The 20,327-nt window shown below is 43.4% G+C and overlaps 1 protein-coding gene across 1 annotated transcript in view; it reads right to left on the reverse strand.

Annotated features, from left to right (window-relative positions):
- The window catches only part of NAIP (NLR family apoptosis inhibitory protein), a 126,268-nt gene that overhangs the window by 41,490 nt on the left and 64,451 nt on the right, over positions 1–20,327 (reverse strand). The window contains 6 exon segments of the mRNA XM_030193314.1: positions 696–2,015; positions 2,018–2,506; positions 2,509–2,799; positions 5,703–5,760; positions 13,208–13,289; positions 18,498–18,597. Coding sequence (XP_030049174.1) covers positions 696–2,015; positions 2,018–2,506; positions 2,509–2,799; positions 5,703–5,760; positions 13,208–13,289; positions 18,498–18,597 — 2,340 coding nt within the window.

The following is a 20,327-nucleotide window of genomic DNA, read 5'->3' on the forward strand; positions in this document are numbered from 1 at the left end:
TTCAGTGGCACAATCCAGTTAAGTGCCACTAAATATTCGTGGTTAGGCCCAGACAATCAATTTAAATGGCCAGGAGCCTCGCCTGGTCATTTGAATCGCTTTGAATAACGGGCAGAATATTTTTTCATTAAGACACAATATTGAGTTTATGTGCATACGATTGATTGATTGATTGATGTATATATTTTAATTACATCGTGGAGTTTAAATGCCTTTCTTTCCTATACATGTTTTTATGTTTTATTATTACAGGTCTGTGTTTTATTCTTGATGCAGCCTGAGGGCAAAACATGGCCTTGTTGGCTTTTAGGGCCCTGTTTACTAAGGTGCATTAGTGTTTTAGCGTGCCTACACTTAGTGTGCGCGCTAACCATGTAGGCGCCTATAGGGATATTGTAGGCACGTACATGGTTTAACCCACGTTAAAAATGTTAATGCGCCTATAACGCTGCTTAGTAAACGGGGCCCTTAATTTTTTAATAAACTTCCATTTTGAGTGTTTTTGTCTCCAGCAAGGACATACTGTTTTAGGGGTCATTGGACTGTTTTATTAACCAGCCTCTCTTTTTTGCTATATATTTTGCATACATTTTATTACATCTAGCCTGTTTGGCTTTATTTGTAAAAAGCTTAAGAAAGAAAACAAAACAAAAAAAACCTCCTTCCTGTGTCCAATAGCTGCGCATACACAATACCTGGAAGTTGTCCACATTTTAGTCTTGTAAACTCAAGAGATTCTAGTGATGTCATGGAGAGGAGCAGCTCTTGCTCCATGGTATTTAATTCGGTATTGTAAAGGCTGCATTTGGTGAAGGATGCACTATATTGTTCGATCACCGGTCTGATACTTTCCACAAATCCACTACTGTTATTCAGCCATAACACAATGCGATTAGAAACAGAGAACATTGCTGCTAGGTTGACCAGGACATTTTTGTTTGCTATATCGATGTTTTCTGCTTTAATGATCAGAAGTGCAGTTTTGTCGCCTAGCTGGACAGACTCAAATGGGCTGATCTCTGGAAAAGAAAGTAGAAGATAATCATCCTCAGATTCCACCTTCTCTATAGTATCCTTGAGAAGTTGAAATGCTGAAGAGTAATCCTGGTCAACAACTGGGACTCCCAATTTGTCATAGCAATCAACAACTATGGAAAAATCCATTTTTGCACTCTCTTTAGTCCCTTTTATAGTCAACGTCATTCTGTCCAATAATGGGAAGCTTTCTGGATGCTCTATTAAAAATCTTATTATAATATCATTCTGTAGTGATGACAAGTCAAAAGTAAGTGCTTTTCCCATGAGAAACTGCAAGATTATGGGAGCACACACATCGACAGTCTGGCTTTTATAAGCTGCATTTATTGCAAAGTCCAGGAACAGAGGAATCACAAATGAAAGAAACATTTCTTGATTGATCTTAATCAAAACTAAGATCATCTGCTCTGTCACTGCTAGCTCTGGATGCTGCTGTAAATAAGCATTATTCTCTGAATAGCACTCGAATGACTTTTTGCTCTTAATTAAGTTGAAGAGATGGTTGATTATTGTAGGAACTGCCTTAGAAGAATTCCGACAGGCATACTTCAAAAAGTAATGAAAACGGCAGACAGCTTTCAAAAATGTGTCAATCTGTTGCAGGTAATGCAATCCCTGCTCTTGCTCTTCTTGCAGGTCAGACTCCAGGAGCTCACCCATCCTCTTCCCTGCGAGGAATTCCTGGAATGAGGGGTGAAAGAACCTATAGACTGGATGAAGTCTTTGGGTGGTAAATTTGCTCAGAAGTCCCAACCTGAGAGCATCATCTTCATTGACAGCAGCTTCAGCGAGGTGCTCCTCAGTGAAATCAAAGCATGACACAAACAAACCTCTTAATGCAAGCTCTCCACACGAGGATAGCAAGGTTTTTACTTTCTGGCCTTCCTTTGGGAACTTCAGTGTGTTGTATAGCAAATATGACTTAAAAAGAACCGTTTCGCTGAACAAATTAGCACTTGGGTACTGAACCCAAATGTGCAGAAGGCAACTGCAAAGAGAGGGGTTTTTAAGGAAGCCTGAAAAGTTTTAGACTTTGCCAATGCAACAAATAACTTTTCCACTACTGAGATATTATGTGAAAATAGATTCCGATATATATAAACACTGCTATACAACGGGAACTCCCTAATACCTAGGGCTGTATTTGCATACTGACGCACTTGGTTGCTCCTATCAGTGCGCACTGCAACAATCAGACACAGTCTGTTCAAGTGATTCTTTCGCATCAGCTCTTCTATGGCACTGGGGACTGAATCCATTTCACAAAAGTCATCCAAAAGGAACAAAACCTGATTCTTTAATTGCTGGATTATGTCCTTCAGGGTCAGGTCAGTTAAAGGTAGTGAAGACCCTGCCAGCTGTTTACAGATGATGTCCGCCAGACTCTGCTCACGTTCTGTGGATTTAAGGGAGAGATAAAACACAAGGCTGAACCTGCTCAGTATGGGACAACGTCCTGAGACCCAAGAATCGCAATCTTCCTGAGCAGCGCTGTCTTTCCGCTTCCTGCTTCCCCTTCTATCATAGTGATGGAGCTCAGGTTTGCAAGAACCTCAGGCAGTGTGAGCTGCTGCACAGGCTGGTTTCTAGTGTCCTTAGAGACAATGGAAATGTCTGCATAGAGGGTGTTCAGATCAATGGCAACATGTGAAGAATCACCAAAGGAAGATATTTTCCTGAACGTAATATCGTTGTATATGCTTATCAGGTGAACATGCAAATGCTTTGCTTCTTCAAGCCACTGTTTACAAAGGGATACACCTGCAAAAAGAAAAGGGAACAGAATAAAACAAATGCACAAATTTCAGGAGTCTCACAGGAAAAGGTTCAGCTTTATAACAACCAGTCAGTTTCTGATACTTGGCTAATCACAGTATAATCTGACTGAGCAGCATTACAAGTGCATAGAATCTCTAAGGGAGTGAAAGGAAGAATAGATGGCATGGATGGGCAGGCAGGCAGGATAGGTCATATGGAGGGGCATAATTGAACGAAAACGCCTATCTCCATGGGCGTTTATCTCCAAGAACGGGTCCATGAAGGGGCGGACCGAACCGTATTTTGGGAAAAAATAGACGCCCATGTTTTATTCAACAATTGGTGAGCTGGGCGTTTTTGTTTTTCAGCGATAATGGAAAATGAAAGCGCCCAGCTCAAAAACGAATAAATCCAAGGCATTTGTTCGTGGGAGGGGCCAGGATTCGTAGTGCACTGGTCCCCCTCACATGCCAGGACACCAACCGGGCACCCTAGGGGGCACTTTTACAAAAACAAAAAAAAAGGTAAAAGAGCTCCAGGTGCATAGCACCCTTCCCTTGTGTGTTGAGCCCCCCAAATCCCCCTCAAAACCCACTGCCCACAAGTCTACACCATTACTATAGCCCTAAGAGGTGAAGGGGGGCACCTACATGTGGGTACAGTGGGTTTGGGGGGGGTTGGACGACTAATAAGCATTAAGCAGCACAATTGTAACAGGTAGGGGGATGGGCCTGGGTCCACCTGCCTGAAGTCCACTGCACCCCCTAACAACTCCTCCAGTGACCTGCATACTGCTGTCAGGGAGCTGGGTATGACATTTGAGGGTGAAAATAAAAAGTTGAGAAACTTCATTTTTTGTGGTGGGAGGGGGTTAGTGACCACTGGGGGAGTCAGGGGAGGTCATCCCCGATTCCCTCCAGTGGTCATCTGGTCATTTAGGGCACTTTTTGGGGCCTCATTCGTGAAAAAACAGGGTCCAGGAAAAGTGTCCTAAATTCTAGCTAAAAACGCATACTTTTTTCCCATTATTGGTGAAATGCGCCCATCTCTGTTCGGCAGATAACCACGCCCCAGTTCCGCCTTCGCCACACCTCTGACACGCCCCCATCAACTTTGTCCGCATCCGCGACGGATTGCAGTTGAAAACGTCCAAAAATCGGCTTTCGATTATACCGCTTTATTCGTTTTTGTGAGATAAACGTCCATCTCCCGATTTAGGTCGGAACTTGGGCGTTTTTCTCATTCGATTATAAGCAGGATGGTCTATCTGCCTTTGTTTTTCTATGTGACAAATGTATCTCAACTGGCCATCTTCCTGTCTCCATTTCATTTCATTTATTCATGTGAGGCGGAGGCCAAAAAAGCAAACAGGATGCTAGGAATTATTGGGAAAGGGATGCAAAATAAGACCAACAATATTATAATGCCTCTGTATCGCTCCATGATGTGACCTCACCTTGAATATTGCATTCAATTCTGGTCGCTGTATCTCAAAAAAGATATAGCTGAATTAGAAACGGTTCAAAGAAGAGCAATCAAAACGATAAAGGGGATGACTAAAGGCTAAAGAGGTTAGGGCTCTTCAGTTTGGAAAAAAGATGGCTGAGGGGGGATATGATTGAGGTCTATAAACTCCTGGCAGGTGTGCAGGTAAAAGTGAATCAATTTTTCACTCTTTCAAAAAGTACAAAGACCAAGAGACACTCAATGAAATTACATGGAAATGTATTTATTTATTACATTTGTACCCCGCACTTTCCCACATACAGCAGGTTCAATGCGACTTACATAATAAATAGAATTATAAAGTATTATATGGAGAATATTACAACCCGATATAAACATAGTAGTAGTAAGGTTTAAGAAAATGTGAATGTGGAAAGGTAAATAAGGCAAGATAGACAAAGGAAAGAGATTGGGAAGGGTATGGTGTGGAAAGAAGATGAGAAGACTGGGGATGAGTATAAGGAGATGGGAGACATGGTTTAGGGTATAATCATCTTCAGAGCAGGAATTAAGTGGATGGGCTATAATTTATTTATTATATTTGTATCCCGCACTTTCCCACTAAAAGCAGGCTCAATGCGGCTTACATAGTAATAGGTAACTCCGAATTTTGTTATGTAAAGTAGGAAATTAAGTATAACATAATAACATAATATAATATAACATAATAATGTTAAGTTGGGATGCTAGAGTACTTTTAAAACAAGTAGGAGGAAATATTTTTTGATTCAAAGAATAGTTCAGCTCTGGAACTTGTTGTCAGAGGATATGGTAAGAGACAGCGGGTTAGTGTATCTGGGTTTAAAAAGGGGTTGGACAAGTTCCTGGAGGCAAAGACCATAGTCTGTTATTGAGATGGACATGGGGGAAGCCACTGCTTGCCCCGGGATTGGTAGCATGGAATTTGCTACTAGTTAGGTTTCTGCCAAGTACTTGTGACCTGGAATGGCCACTGTTGGAAGAAGGATACTGGACTAGATGGACCATTGGTCTGACCCAGTATGTTAAAACTTGATAATTTCACCTATGACACACAGATCCAAAGCAGATTACAATAAACTGCAATTCCCATACAAAACTACGAAAAACCTAAAAGAAATGACATTATTAAAAAACTTTGGAGTTTGTGATATCTCCCTTTTAAAGTAAATGTTAAATTGCATACATACAAACATTCCATTTAGGGCCATAGTTATCTATTTGGACTACCATTAAAATGTGTTATTTTAGCACAAGTTCCAATTTTATGCAATGTGACTTAGTTACTAATAACTGGGGTTAACAGTAAAAAAAGAACGCCAACAAAAAAAATGTCTTAATGGTAGCCCACACTGATAACCTCTCTCTTTAGTCTGCTTCTGCAAAGAAAAGTATTTGAAGATGAGGAAGACTACACTTACCATCACACACAGAACCAATGTTGCATTTCCTTTCAGACTCTGCTGTATAATCTATTTCCTAAAGAAAAAAAATTACACTTTAACTGTTGGTAGAATAGTCTTTTTCATACAATATGTACAGGTCTCACAGTGCTTTTAATAGATACAAGGTAGAAAATCTGAAATATATGATCAGACTGTGAGAGTTTGGGGAGGTTATTAGTATATGAAACTATGGACCAGTCATTTTCCTATCAAAAAACCCTGTTATTAACCTTCTCAGCTAAAACAATGTTGACTAAGGGATCAAAGATATACTGAAGTAGGAGAAGGTGACCGTAAGGAGATGGGGAAAGTAAGAGTGGTTAATATGCTAAGAAACTGTAGGTTAAAAAAAAACGGGAAACAAAGACAGATGCAAGAAATATTTCAATACTCAACAGTTCTTCATGAGACTGATGTGAGGAGTAAGAAAGAAGTGGGAGTCAAACACAACTTTAAATTTATAGGCAACTGGAAATGCACAAAATGTAGAATAAATTCTTAGAAAAATAAAGGGTGTTCTATCCCTGTTAGTAGTAAAAGGTACATGAGAGCAGCACACTCACAGATACTTCCAGATAACTCACTGGAACAAGCTACGTCCATATCTGTGTCCAAGACACGCAGCTTTACTAAAAACAATGATTTATCATAAAAATGTCACGTATCTGACAAAGATGCCAGCAATGCTCTTCTGATGGGCGGTGATCCATTTAATATGGGTTTCCCGATGCTTACAAGGCTTAAGGTGGCATGAGGGTGCACATTCAAAAATCACATTTTTAGTAATGATGACAAGAAGACAGTGAGGAACACACCATAGCCAGAGGTTCTTCCAACTTCAATGTTTCCTGATAATACAACTATGGAGAAGTAGCCAGTCATCTAAAACAGCACTGATACATTGCAAAACCACTGAGGATCCTACAGAGAACAGAAGGACACCTATGGGCTCATTTTCGAAAGAGAAGGACGCCCATCTTTCGACATAAATCTGAAGATGGACGTCCATCTCGCAGGGTCGTCCAAATCGGTATAATCAAAAGACAATTTTGGACATCCCCAACTGCTTTCTGGCGCAGGGATGGCCAAATTTCAAGGGGGCATGTCGGAGGCGTAGCAAAGGCGGGACTTGGGCGTGCCTAACACTTGGACATCCTTAACCCATAGTCGAAAGAAACAAGGACGTCCTTGACGAACACTTGGATGACTTTACTTGGTCGTGTTTTTCTTACGACCAAGGCACAGAAAGGTGCCCAAAATTACCAGATGACCACCGGAGAGAATCGGGGATGACCTCCCGTTACTCCCCCAATGGTCACTAACCCCCTCCCACCCTCAAAAAATATCTTTTAAAATATTGATTGCCAGCCTCTATGCCATCCTCAGATGTCATACTCAGGTCCATGACAACAGTATGCAGGTCCCTGGAGCAGTTTTAGTTGGTGCAGTGCACTTCAGGCAGGCGGACCCAGGCCCATACCCCCCCTACCTGTTACGTCTGTGGAGGAAACAGCGAGCCCTCCAAAATCCACCACAAACCCACTGTACCCACATCTAGGTGCCCCTTCACCCGTAAGGGCTATTGTAGTGGTGTACAGTTGTGGGTAGTGGGTTTTGGGGGGGCTTTGGGGGGCTCAGCACACAAGGTAAGGGAGCTATGTACCTGGGAGCAATTTATGAAGTCCACTGCCGTGCCCCCTAGGGTGCCCGGTTGGTGTCCTGGCATGTCAGGGGGACCAGTGCACTACAAATGCTGGCTCCTCCCACAACCAAATGGCTTGCATTTGGTCGTTTCTGAGATGGACGTCCTTGGTTTCGAAAATCACTGAAAATCAGAAACATCCATGTCTAGGGATGACCATCTCTAAGGACAACCAAATTTCAGGATTTGGACGTCCCTGGCCGTATTATCGAAACCAAAGCTGGACGTCCATCTTGTTTCAAAAATACGGTTTTCCCCACCCCTGGATCGGGACGTTTTGCAAGGACGTCAAAATCGAAACATGGACGTCCCTTTTGAAAATGCCCCTCCTGGTATACAGTGCATTCTTGCTATTCACAAGTTCAAAATTTGAGGTTTTGCACATTTGTGGACATCTATATATGTGACCAACAAACTGCTTTTCACGCTACGTTCCCAGTTATTTGCGGACATGTGCATTTTAAAACAAGTTCTTTTTTTCACTTTGCAAGTGTTACTGGCTCTGTGGTGATTATGGACACACACATATAGTAACATAGTAACATAGTAGATGACGGCAGAAAAAGACCTGCATGGTCCATCCAGTCTGCCCAAGACAAACTCATATGTGTATACCTTACCTTGAATTTGTACCTGTCCTTTTCAGGGCACACACCGTATAAGTCTGCCCAGCAGTATTTCCCGCCTCCCAACCACCAGTCCTGCCTCCCATCATCGGCTCTGGTACACACACATAAATTGAAGAAGGACGGACAGCTCTCAGACAACACATACTATAGGAAACTGACAGAGGAACCCCTCACAGGATTATACAAAACAGTTGAAAAATCTTATCAAAACACTCCCAAAGCAAGTACAATCACAGCTAAAGAAAGTCATACCAAACCACCCTTCTGTGGGCACATTCTACATGCTACCCAAAATCCATAAACCTGGAAACCCTGGCAGACAATCATATCTGGTGTTGGCACACTCACAGAGGAAATATCTAGACTTATACAGGGGATTGTTAAACCTTTAGTGCCCAAACCAAACAGCTTCATATAAGACACCATAGACTTTCTGAACAAATTGGAAAACATCAAGCTACCACAAGGTGCTCTTCTGGTCCTAATGGGTGTAGAATCTCTATACAGCAACACTCCCTATGCAGATGGCATAGCTGCATACAAATTCCTAAAAACTACCACCCTGGACCACCAGTACACACCAGAAACTATTACTACTACTATTTAGCATTTATATAGCGCTACAAAGCGTACGCAGCGCTGCACAAACATATAAGAAAGACAGCCCCTGTTCAAAGAACTTACAATCTAATAGACAAAAATAAAGCAAGCAAAGCAATTAATTTGTAGAGGAAAGAGGAGAGGAGGGTAGGTGGAGGCAAGTGGTTACAAGTCAAAAGCAATATCAAAGAGGTGGGCTTTTAAACTAGATTTAAAGATGGTCAGGAAGTCTATTACAAAATTAAATTCATTCCAATTCACAACTATTTTCATTTCAATAATATTATTTATCTGCAAATCATGGGCACTGCTATTGAGCAGGGACGGTCCTTCCCCATGTTAAACTTGTACAGCGCTACGTAACCCTGGCAGCGCTATAGAAATGCTAAGTAGTAGTAGTAGTATGGGCACCAGGATGGCACCAAGATATGGAAACCCTTTCATTGCAGAACTAGAGAAAAATTCTTAAAATCATATCCAACTAAACCCCTAAAATACTGCTGGTATATTAATGACATTTTTATGATTTGGACTGAGGGAGAAGAGACTCTTTCAATGCATACCATCCCTCAATCAAATTCAAAATTGATTACTCCAGTTTTTATCAACATGGTCATATAAACACATCTATATACAGGAAACTGACTGATACATGCAGCTACCTACATAAGTGCATAAGTATTGCCATATCTCCACAATTAGCTTCCACCCTTCACATACAAAAAAAATCCATTATACACAGCCAAGCCACAAGATACCACCACATCTGTTCTGACTCTAAAGACAGAGATAAACACTTCAAAACCCTGACTGAATCATTCATCTAAAAAGGATACAACCCCAAAATAGTACTACTACTACTTATCATTTCTATAGCGCTACTAGACTTAAGCAACGCTGTACACTTGAACATGAAGAGACAGTCCCTGCTCGACAGAGCTTACAATCTAATTAGGACAGACAAACAGGACAAACAAGAGATAAGGGAATATAAGGTGAGGATTATAAAATAAGGGTTCTGAACAAGTGAATAAGGGTTAGGAGTTAAAAGCAGCATCAAAAGGTGGGCTTTTAGCTTAGATTTGAAGACGGCCAGAGATGGAGCTTGACCGTACCGGCTCAGGAAGTCTATTCCAGGCATATGGTGCAGCAAGATAAAAGGAACGGAGTCTGGAGTTAGCGGTGGAGGAGAAGGGTGACGATAAGAGAGATTTACCCAGTGAACTGAGTCCCGGGGAGGAATGTAGGGAGAGATGAGAGTGGAGAGGTACTGAGGAGCTGCAGAGGAATGCATTTATAGGTCAATAAGAGGAGTTGAACTGTATGCGGGAAACGGATAGGAAGCCAATGAAGTGACTTGAGGAGAGGGCTAATATGAGCATAACAACACTGGCGGAATATTAGTCGTGCAGCAGAATTTTGAACAGATTGAAGAGGAGAGAGATGGCTAAGTGGGAGACCTGTGAGACGCAAGTTGCAATAGTCTAAGCGAGAGGTGATAAGAGCGTGGATGAGGGTTCTGGTAGTGTGCTCAGAAAGGAAAGGGCGAATTTTGCTGGTATTATAGAGAAAGAAACGACAGGTTTTAGCAGTCTGCTGAATATGTGCAGAGAAGGAGAGGGAGGAGTCGAAGATGACCCCAAGTTTATGAGTGATGAGACAGGAAGGCTGAAAGGTTATCCACAGAAATAGAGAAAGGGGAGGAGGAGAGGTTGGTTTAGGGGGAAAGATTAAGAAGTCAGTCTTGGTCATGTTTAGTTTCAGATGGCACTGAGACATCCAGGCAGCAATGTCAGACAGGCAGGCTGATACTTTGGCCTGGGTTTCGGCTGAGATTTCTGGTGTGGAGAGGTAGATCTGGGAGTCATCAGCGTAAAGATGATACTGAAAACCATGGGATGAGATCAGATTACCAAGGGAAGAAGTATAGATGGAGAAGAGAAGAGGTCCCAGGACAGATCCCTGAGGTACACCAACTGACAGAGGGATAGAAGTAAAAGAGGATCCACTAGAGTATACAGTAAAGGTACGCTGGGAGAGATAAGAAGAAAACCAGGAAAGAACAGAGCCCTGAAATCCAAGTGAGGACAGCGTATCAAGGAGCAGGCTGTGATCAACAGTGTCAAAAACAGCAGATAGATCGAGAAGGATGAGGATAGAATAGAGACCTTTGGATCTGGCTAGGAACAGATCATTGGAGACTTTAGCAAGCATTGTTTCAGTTGAATGAAGGGGGCGAAAGCCAGATTGAAGTGCATCAAGAATAGCTTGAGATGAAAGAAAGTCAAGGCAACAGCAGTGAACAGCACGTTCAAGTATCTTGGATAGGAAAGAGAGGAGGGAGATGGGGCAATAGTTGGAAGGACAGGTAGGGTCCAATGAAGGTTTTTTAAGGAGTGGTGTGACTATGGCATGTTTGAAGGCATCAGGAACAGTCGCAGTGGACAGTGAAAGATTAAGGATATGGCAGATAAACGGGATGACAGTAGAAGAGATAGTGTTAAGTAGATGGGTGGAAATTAGTTAGTTTCGAGGAGGAAAGAATATGTCTAGTTTCCTCTTCAGTGATTTCAGAAAAGGAAGAAAAGGAGGCAGGGGTTGGAGAGTTGAGAGAATGGACTAAGGGGAGGTGGAGGTGACCTGGTTGAGAATTCAAGTTTAATCTTGTGAACCTTATCATGAAAGAACTCAGCCAGAGTCTGGAGGGAAAGTGAAGGGGGGGGGGGGGTTGGAGGTGAAGGCACTTTGAGGAGAGAGTTCAGTGTGGCAAAGAGACGACAAGGGTTTGAGCCAAGAGAATTAGTCAACTGGATGTAATAGTCCTGTTTGACAAGTAAAAGAGCAGACTGGAAGGAGGTCAGCAAGAATTTGAAGTGCATGAATTCAGCATGGGCACGGGATTTCAGCCAAAGGCGTTTGGCAGAGCGGGCACAGGAACGTAGGTAGCGGATTCTAGAGGTCAGCCAAGGTTGGGGTTTGGTACGTTTTACAGAACGGGGAATGAGAGGAGCGAGAGTATCCAGAGCAGAGGAGAGAATAGTATTATAGGAAGAGACAGCCTCATTGACAGACTTGGATAACATAGTGGTAGAGAAGAGATTTGAAACATTGGAGGACAGAGTAGAAGGGTCAATAGCCTGAAGATTCCTAAATGTATTGTTTAAGATTGGACGGGACTGGGAGGAGGGTGTTTAAGTGTGAAAGTTATTATTATTATTATTATTTATTATTTGTAGCATTTGTATCCCACATTTTCCCACCGATTTGCAGGCTCAATGTGGCTTACATTTGCCGTAATGGCTGTTGCCATTTCCGGGTAACAGAGTACAAAAGTTGTTGCATTAAGGTGCATACATACATGGTAAAGAAGAATACAGATGATGGTCAGAGAGGGGAAGAGTTGAGGCACAAAAACTGGAGAGTGAGCAGTTAGAGGAGAGGATAAGATCAAGACAGTGGTCGTTCTGGTGAGTGGGGGCAGTGGAACACAGTTGAAGATTGAAAGAGGATGTTAAAACAAGAAACTGCGAAGCATAAGAGTCAGAGGGATCATTAGCATGAATGTTAAAATCCCCAAGAATGAGGGAAGAAGATGAAGGTTCAAGAAAGAAGGAAAGCCAAGCATCAAAGTCAGTGAGAAAGGAAGAAAGAGACTTATCAGGGGGTCGATAAATGACTGCTACTCGGAGAGGCAGAGGAGCAAATAGACGGATGGAGTGGACTTCGAAGGAAGAAAAACAGTGAGACTGAGGTAGAAGAGGAGGTTGAAATCTACAAGAGGGTGAAAGTAGTAGCCCAACACCACCTCCGCGGCCAACTGGGCGAGGAGTATGGTAGAAAAGATAACTTCCATGGCATAGGGCTGCAACTGAAGCAGAGTCTTCAGGGTAAAGCCAAGTTTAAGTTAGGGCAAGCAGATGGAGAGTACGAGAGATAAAGAGGTCATGGATGTAGGACAGTTTGTTACAGACAGAGCGGGCGTTCCACAGAGCGCAAGAGAAAGGCAGGGAAGGAGGGGGGAGGAGAGGAACAGAAATTAGAATGCTTTTCTTATTAAGGATAATACATAGCAGATAAAGACCATATGGCCTATCCAGTCTGCCCATCCATGCCATCTGCTCTGCCTTTCACTCTCTTAGATATCTTATGTACTTGTCCCAAGCATTCTTGAATTCAGATACAGTTTTAAAAAAATATTTCCTGGACCATGGAATGACTTTCCAACAACCACTGAGCAAAATGTGCACCATCCATCTGTGCAAATTTGGTAGACACTTATCCTAAACTACTCATGCTAGTTATTGCTGCAAAAGGGGCTTCCATCAAGTACTGACTTAAGGGACATTTGCTTTCTTATCTTAATTACTTTTTGGCTATTTCTGTAATTTTCATGTCATGTTGAAACTGTAGCGTATGTTTTGTATCTCAGTGAAATAAATTCCTATTTTAATGTATTTTACCATTTCTTACACAGCAGAATGTGAAAAGTGTACAAGGGTGTAATGATTTTTAAAAGGCACTGTACAGATGCTTTTGCAGTGACATGTTACCTGTGTAAGTAGTGCATCTCTTCCCCAGTCACACAGAGCATGTTTTCCTTCTACTGACGTCCAATTAGACAAGTATTTGCACCTATAAAAAATATTAAAATGTTACACATCACAATACATCCTAAACGTACTTACATGGTTCAACAACATTACAAGAAAAACTTTGTGTTAATCACTTAGGGGTCCTTTTACAAAGGCACGGTAGCATTTTTAGCATGCACTAAATGCTAGAGATGCCCATAGGAATATATGGGCATCTCTAGCGTTTAGCGCACGCTTATATTTAGCATGCGCTAAAAACGCTAGCACGCCTTTGTAAAAGGACCCTTTAAATTCTGCTCATACTTTAAAGACTGAAGAGAAAAAGAGAACAGGAAGACTCAAATTCATATGGCTCGATAGCCAAAGGGATCTATATGTTTAGCAGCTACTACTAAATGTGTAAGTCCCCTGTTGATTTTCAGTGGCACTATTCAGATGGTACCTGGGAGAAGCAAGGGCAGAACAAGTCTCAACATCTGCTGAGCCGTGACCTGCTGAGACGCTCGAACCATGGACACCAGGGACAGAAGGTTGTCCGCCCTTGCATCGGGAAGATAAGCTCGAGCTGTCTGAGTGTCCAGCAGAGCTCCAATGAATTCCAATTTTTGGACTGGGGTGAGATGGGACTTGGGATAATTGATGATGAACCCCAGTAGCTCCAGCACCCGAATAGTCATTCGCATGGACTCCAGAGCACCTTCCTTGGAGGTGTTCTTCACCAGCCAATCGTCGAGATAAGGAAACACATGCACTCCCAGCCTGCGTAGCGATGCTGTGACTACAGCTAGGCATTTTGCAAACACTCTGGGCGCAGACGCTAGACTAAAAGGCAGTACAGGGTACTGAAAGGGCTGTGTTCCCAGCCGAAATCGAAGATACTTCCTGTGAGCTGGAAGTATCGAGATGTGTGTGTAAGCATCCTTTAAGTCCAGAGAGCATAGCCAATCGTTTTCCTGAATCATGGGAAGAAGGGTGCCCCGGGAAACCATCCTGAACTTTTCTTGAAAAACAAATTTGTTCAGGGCCCTTAGGTCTAGGATGGGACACATCCCACCTGTTTTCTTTTGCACTAGGAAGTACCTGGAATAGAATCCTAGCCCTTCTTCCCCTGGTGGAATGGGTTCGACCGCTTGGGCCTGTAGAAGGGTAGAGAGTTCCTCTGCAAGTACCTGCTTGTACTGGAGCTGTAGGACTGAGCTCCCGGTGGGCAATTTGGAGGCTTGGATTCCAGATTGAGGGTGTATCCTAAACGGACAATTTGAAGAACCCACCGGTCGGAGGTTATAAGAGGCCACCTTTGGTGAAAAAACATTAACCTCCCCCCAACCGGCAAGTCATCCGGTACGGACACGTTTACTGAGGCTATGCTGAACTGGAGCCAGTCAAAAGCCCGTCCCTTGCTTTTGCTGGGGAGCCGCAGTGGCCTTAGGTGCACACTGTTGACGAGAATGAGCGCACTGGGACTGAGTCTGGGCAGGCTGCCGAGAAGCAGGAGTGTACCTATGCCTAGCATAGGAATAGGGAGCATTCCTCTTCCCTCCAAAAAACCTCCTAGATGAGGAGGTAGTAGCAGAAGACGCCCGGCGGAAGAGAGAATCCATAGCATCATTGTGCTTCTTGATCTAGTTAACAAGATCCTCTACTTTATCACCAAAAAGGTTATCACCCCGGCAAGGAACATCCGCCATCCACTGCAGGACTGAATGATCCAGGTCAGAGACACGCAGCCATGAGAATCTGTGCATCACTATACCTTGGGAAGCGATCCTGGATGCTACATCAAAAGTGTCGAACGTACCCTTGGTCAGAAATTTATGACACGCCTTCAGCTGCCTGATCACCTGGCAAAAAGGCTCGGCCTGCTCCGGAGGGAGTGCATCAACCAAGCTGGACAGTTGCCTCACCGAGTTCCACAAGTGGACGCTCGTGAAGAGCTGGTATGTTTGGATCATGGCAGCGAGCACAGCGGCCTGATACGTCTTCCTCCCAAAGAGTCCAAGGTTCTAGATTCTCTACCTGGGGGCGCCAAGGCATAGTCTCTAGTGCTCTTGACTCTTTTGAGGGCGGAGTCCACCACCATGGAATTGTGAGGTAGCTGAGACCTCATCAATCCAGGCTCACCGTGGAACCAATATTGGGATTCAGTTTTTTTCGGGATCACGGGATTAGACAGAGGGAACGACCAGATTCGCATAAGGACTTCCTTCAGTACATTATGCAAAGGAGCCATTGCAGCCTCTCTAGGCGGAGAAGGATAACCCAGGACCTCAAGCATCTCAGCCCTGGGCTCATCCTCAACTCCACAGGGAAGGGAATAGCCACAGACATTTCCCAGACAAAGGAGGTAAAGGATAGACTCTCCGGTGGAGAAAGTCTCCTTTCTAGTGGAGGGGAAGGTTCAGAGGGAATTCCATAGGACTCATCAGAAGAAAAGTACCTGGAATCCTCCTCTTCCTCCCACGAATGCTCATCTTCAGTATCAGACAAGACATCCCTCAGAGCAGTCCGAAACTGAGCCTGCCTTGACGCCGAGGAACAACGTCCTCGATGGCGGTGCCAAGAAGTCAATGCCCACCTGGACTCTGGTGAAGCTTCCTCCACAGACGTCGAAGGGGAGTCGACCTGGGTGGCAGCCGACACCAAAGCCGCAGGCGGCACCAAGGTTGGGGACCTCACCACAAGCGAAGGGCCAGATGCCGCTGCAGCAGACGATACAGAAGGCGCAAGCACCCCCGACACCGAAGTAGACTGGCGCAGCAATCCTTCCAGAAGTTCTGGAAGCACGGCCCTGATACCTTTGTTGAGAGCCGCTGTCGGATAAGGCTGCGGGGTCAGTAAAGGAGCCAGTGGCAGAATCTGTCGAGGCTCGGGAGCAGGTACCGGGCTGCCAGAAGACCAAAGCAGCAGCACCTCCTGAATAGAGGGGGAGCGGTCCTCTCGGCGCCAACGCTTCTCGAGCGCCGATTCTCTCGATGCCCCGGAGCTCCTGGCACCGTGTGTCGAAGGAGAACGATGACGGTGCTTCTTCACCTTCACTTGACACACGTCATCAAGACTCCTCGGTACCGATGAGGAGGACGTGGAATCCTCACACCTCCTAGGGGCCGGGTCCGACGAAGGTCGGTCTCGGGGGAGGCCTCGAGGCAGGTGGAGACCCACTCGATGCCTCACTGCTCCCAGCACGAATAGGTCTTTCAGCAGCCATTACCTCTGCTCCCGACGTCGATGATTCCCTTGAAGTCGATGTCGACGCCGCCGACCTCAGTACCGATGTCGAAGGACCAGACCAATCCCCAAAAAGCTTTTCTCGTTGGGTTTCTCGAGACGCTTGGGTCCATTTCTTCATACGAAGACACAAACTACAAGTGGCTGGGCTATGGTTGGGCCCAAGGCACTGGATACACCAGGCGTGGGTATCGGTACCTGAGATGGTCCGGTTGCACCGAGTACAACGTTTGAAGCTGCTGGGTGTCTTCGATGACATAGAAGGAAAAACAGCTTTGGCGAAATCAAAAGATGCGATTGTGCCTGTTAAAAGAAAAAAAAAGGCACAAAAATAAGGGAACAACCTGACCGCGCGGCGTCAAAAACAAAGGAAACTTGAAAAGGTGGACAAAAGTAAGGGAAACTAAGGGAACCTTTTTCTTTAACTGTATTATTGAAAATAAAATAAAGAAAAATAAGGCAAAAAGCCAAAAAACTGTCAGACTCTTTCCCAGGCCTGAGAGGAGCACAGAAAAACTCTACCGCACCTCAATGCGGAGAAAAAAAACCTGAGGAACGCGTTCACTTGACGGGCGGGAAATCGATCCATGCATGCATGGTGCGCGCTCCACAAGACTCTGGCAAAACTTTTTTAAATATTTTGCTTGCAAAATGCCGATTCCTGGGCCGACACGGACGTCGACCCACATGTGAGAACAAGCAGCCTGCTTGTCCTCAGAGAAAAGTGAACACCAGTATAGCGAAAGCCCAAACTGGCCAACCATCAGTGTATCTTAGAAACTTATGCCACCTGGTTTCTAAATGTATATGGAAACAGTAAGATACCTTATCATGCAAGAAATAATTTAACTCTCTTAGCCATGAGAAAACTGACGAAGTTGAAATATGGAAGAGAAAGGTATGATAGGTGCAGAAGATGCTTGGATGATACTAATGGGGTATGGAGAACCAGAAACTCTCATGGGGTAATTTAAAAAAGCATTAGCCATGCTTAAAAAGCACATTTCACATACAGAAAATAGCTCATATTAAATTGCATGTACTTATATGCACATTGCACGTAGAGGTTTCCATGATAGTAGTTTGGATGGTGCTGGGGTGAAATTGTGATGTGCAAAGGTATTTCATAAAATAGGTACGTACATGCATACAGTACATACACACATTTATACCTTCTTTGAAGCAGGTGTTATTTTGTGTGAGAGAAATTGTGCACTCTTAGGGACAGTTATGAACAACATTCCCTCGAACATGCATGAGTGTCCTGCAGTTGCTTTCCTACCATAAGGGATGGGTGCAGCAAATCATGATTTCAATTGTAAGGGATAATCAGCTAGTATGGAAATCCCACAAAATTCTGATATGATTTGATTTACCACTTATCACCAAGGTATTAAACAGTTTACAATAAAAATAAATAAAAATCACAGTATCATCATGACTCCTCCTCCCAATTGAAACTGGCATTGTTGTACTTCTCCCGATGGTAGGAACATGGATAGAAAAACCCCCAAAAAGGATGTCTTACTGCTTTACTTCCTCAACCTCTTTTAAATTTATGCTTCATTTTATCTTTTTTTCAGTCTCTTATAGCCAATTAAGTCAATATTCATCACTTAAGCAACCATGAGTTACCGTATAAAAATAGGACAAACATTTATGCACTCCCATTTATGCACTAATCCTGGCCGCTTAAGTGCTGAGTAACAGAACTTAAGCGACGAAGTGTTCACTCTGCCCCAGAATGTCCCCAGGATAGCTGGCTTAATGCTGCTGAAGCAATTTAACCGGTCAGTGGCTGACTAAATCGTTTCGAAAACTGTGCTCTATATGTATAGATATATAGATTATAGATATATCAAACTTTTACAGCGCTATTTTTTTTTTGAGACTGTGAATTGACATGAACATTTCTGGAGATCTAAATATTTTCAGCCAAATGAGTAGGTGAAAACAAATTTTTTTTAGCAGTGTGTAGAGAATCAATTCAGTCATCTTATCAAATGCTGTCACAATACTTTACTTGGAATTAAACTTCATATGTTCAGCCCAAGCATCATCTCCTGGTTCGAATGAGTGAATGCAAAGACCACAAGAAAAGCACTGAACAGCGTCTGACGAACCTAAAAAAAAAAGAGTTGCTTTTTGTAAATGATTGCTTTTAACTCTTGACTCTACACAGATTTATTAAACTCACTAAGGGCAATTCTACAAGCTGGCGCCTAGTTTATGGGAATAGTAACACTTACATTTGTGATAGATGCCAATAATTAGCAGTTATGCACATAAAAGCTAGGTACACTTAACTGCCAGTCTCTATTCTGTAACATTTACCCTCGGATTCTATTTATGGCGCCTAATGTTAGGTGCTACTTCCACACTGAATTTTTGGCATGAAAAAGTGTTCTAACGAATGCAAGGCACTGAAACGGGACAAAAATAGCATATCTGCATGAAAACACACTTACACGCCCATTTATAGAACAGCATATTTCTATACAGATCTACAAAGGGGGATTAATGATGGGAGGGACATGGGCAAATAAGGGGCATTCCCTTAAGATGCACACAGCGTTATAGAATAGTGTGGATCTGTGCCTAACTTGCACACCAGGATTTACACCTGGTTTCAGTTGGTGTAAATGCTCTTGCCCAAAGTTGAACACGGATCCTGGCAGTACACACTATTCTATTATTATTAAATTCTTTTTTTATTAAAAAATAAACAAATAAAGTTACAATAATCTGCACACCAACCTGAACCGCACCCTTCCCCAGCCCAGTAACAAACCCACTCAGATAAATACTGCAATCAATCTATATGGGAAAAATACCAGAATAACAAACAGTCAGGGCCACAACTCTTAGGCCCTAGACCAAAAAAAAAAAAAAACAAGGACTCATGTACATTCCTGTCCCCACAGTATCCCATCCCCCCAATCCCCAAGGACTCAGGACTCACTATGAGGACCCTGATGGGTAACAGAGAATCAATTAAGAACTTGACTACGTGATGCAGGAGATATCTTCTGTAGGTACGCTCCCCAGACTGATAAAAATCTTTTCTGCCATCATGGCGAGAGGTGAGACCCACATGATTCCCACATCAATGAGGGAAGTATATTCCTCCAATACCAAATAGAGGGGGGAGGGGACAATCTAATAAACCAGTGATTAAGGATATATTTCTTCCCCAGAATACAAGATTTACTAGCAAATAATTTATTCCCAAGGGCTCTCAACCCCATGAACCCAGAACCCAAAAGAACCCCCTCAATGGAGATTCAGAGATGATAGCCCAAAACAAATTGTATATATTGAAACAGAGCTAGTATGTGCTATTCTATAAAGGGTGCCCATCTCAGAATGCATTGAACCCGGTTCATAGTGTGCAATTTTATTTATTTATTTAGATTTTGCTCACACCTTTTTCAGTAGTAGCTCAAGATGAGTTACATTCAGGTACACTGGATATTTCTCTGTCCCAGAAGGGCTCACAATCTAAGTTTGTACCTGAAGCAAGGAAGGGTTAAGTGACGTGCCCAAGATCACAAGGAGCAGCAGTGGGATTTGAACTGGCCACTTCTGGATTGCAAGACCAGTGCTCTAACCACTAGGCCACTCCTCCACTCCAGGGACATACATGTGGGTGGAGCATGGGCATGTCACCAAGTAATGCACACGACTTATAGGGTACTATCTCAGCCCTGTCATAAGTAGGTGCACCTAACTTTTGGCATGCCAGTGCAGGTTTGCACTAGCACTGTATTATGGTTTAGGCCGGTGTTTCCCAAGTCGGTCCTTGAGTACCCCCTTGCCAGTCAGATTTTCAGGATATGCACAATGAATATAC

The sequence above is a fragment of the Microcaecilia unicolor genome, chromosome 2, assembly GCF_901765095.1.
Source record: "Microcaecilia unicolor chromosome 2, aMicUni1.1, whole genome shotgun sequence".
Classification (NCBI taxonomy): domain Eukaryota; kingdom Metazoa; phylum Chordata; class Amphibia; order Gymnophiona; family Siphonopidae; genus Microcaecilia; species Microcaecilia unicolor.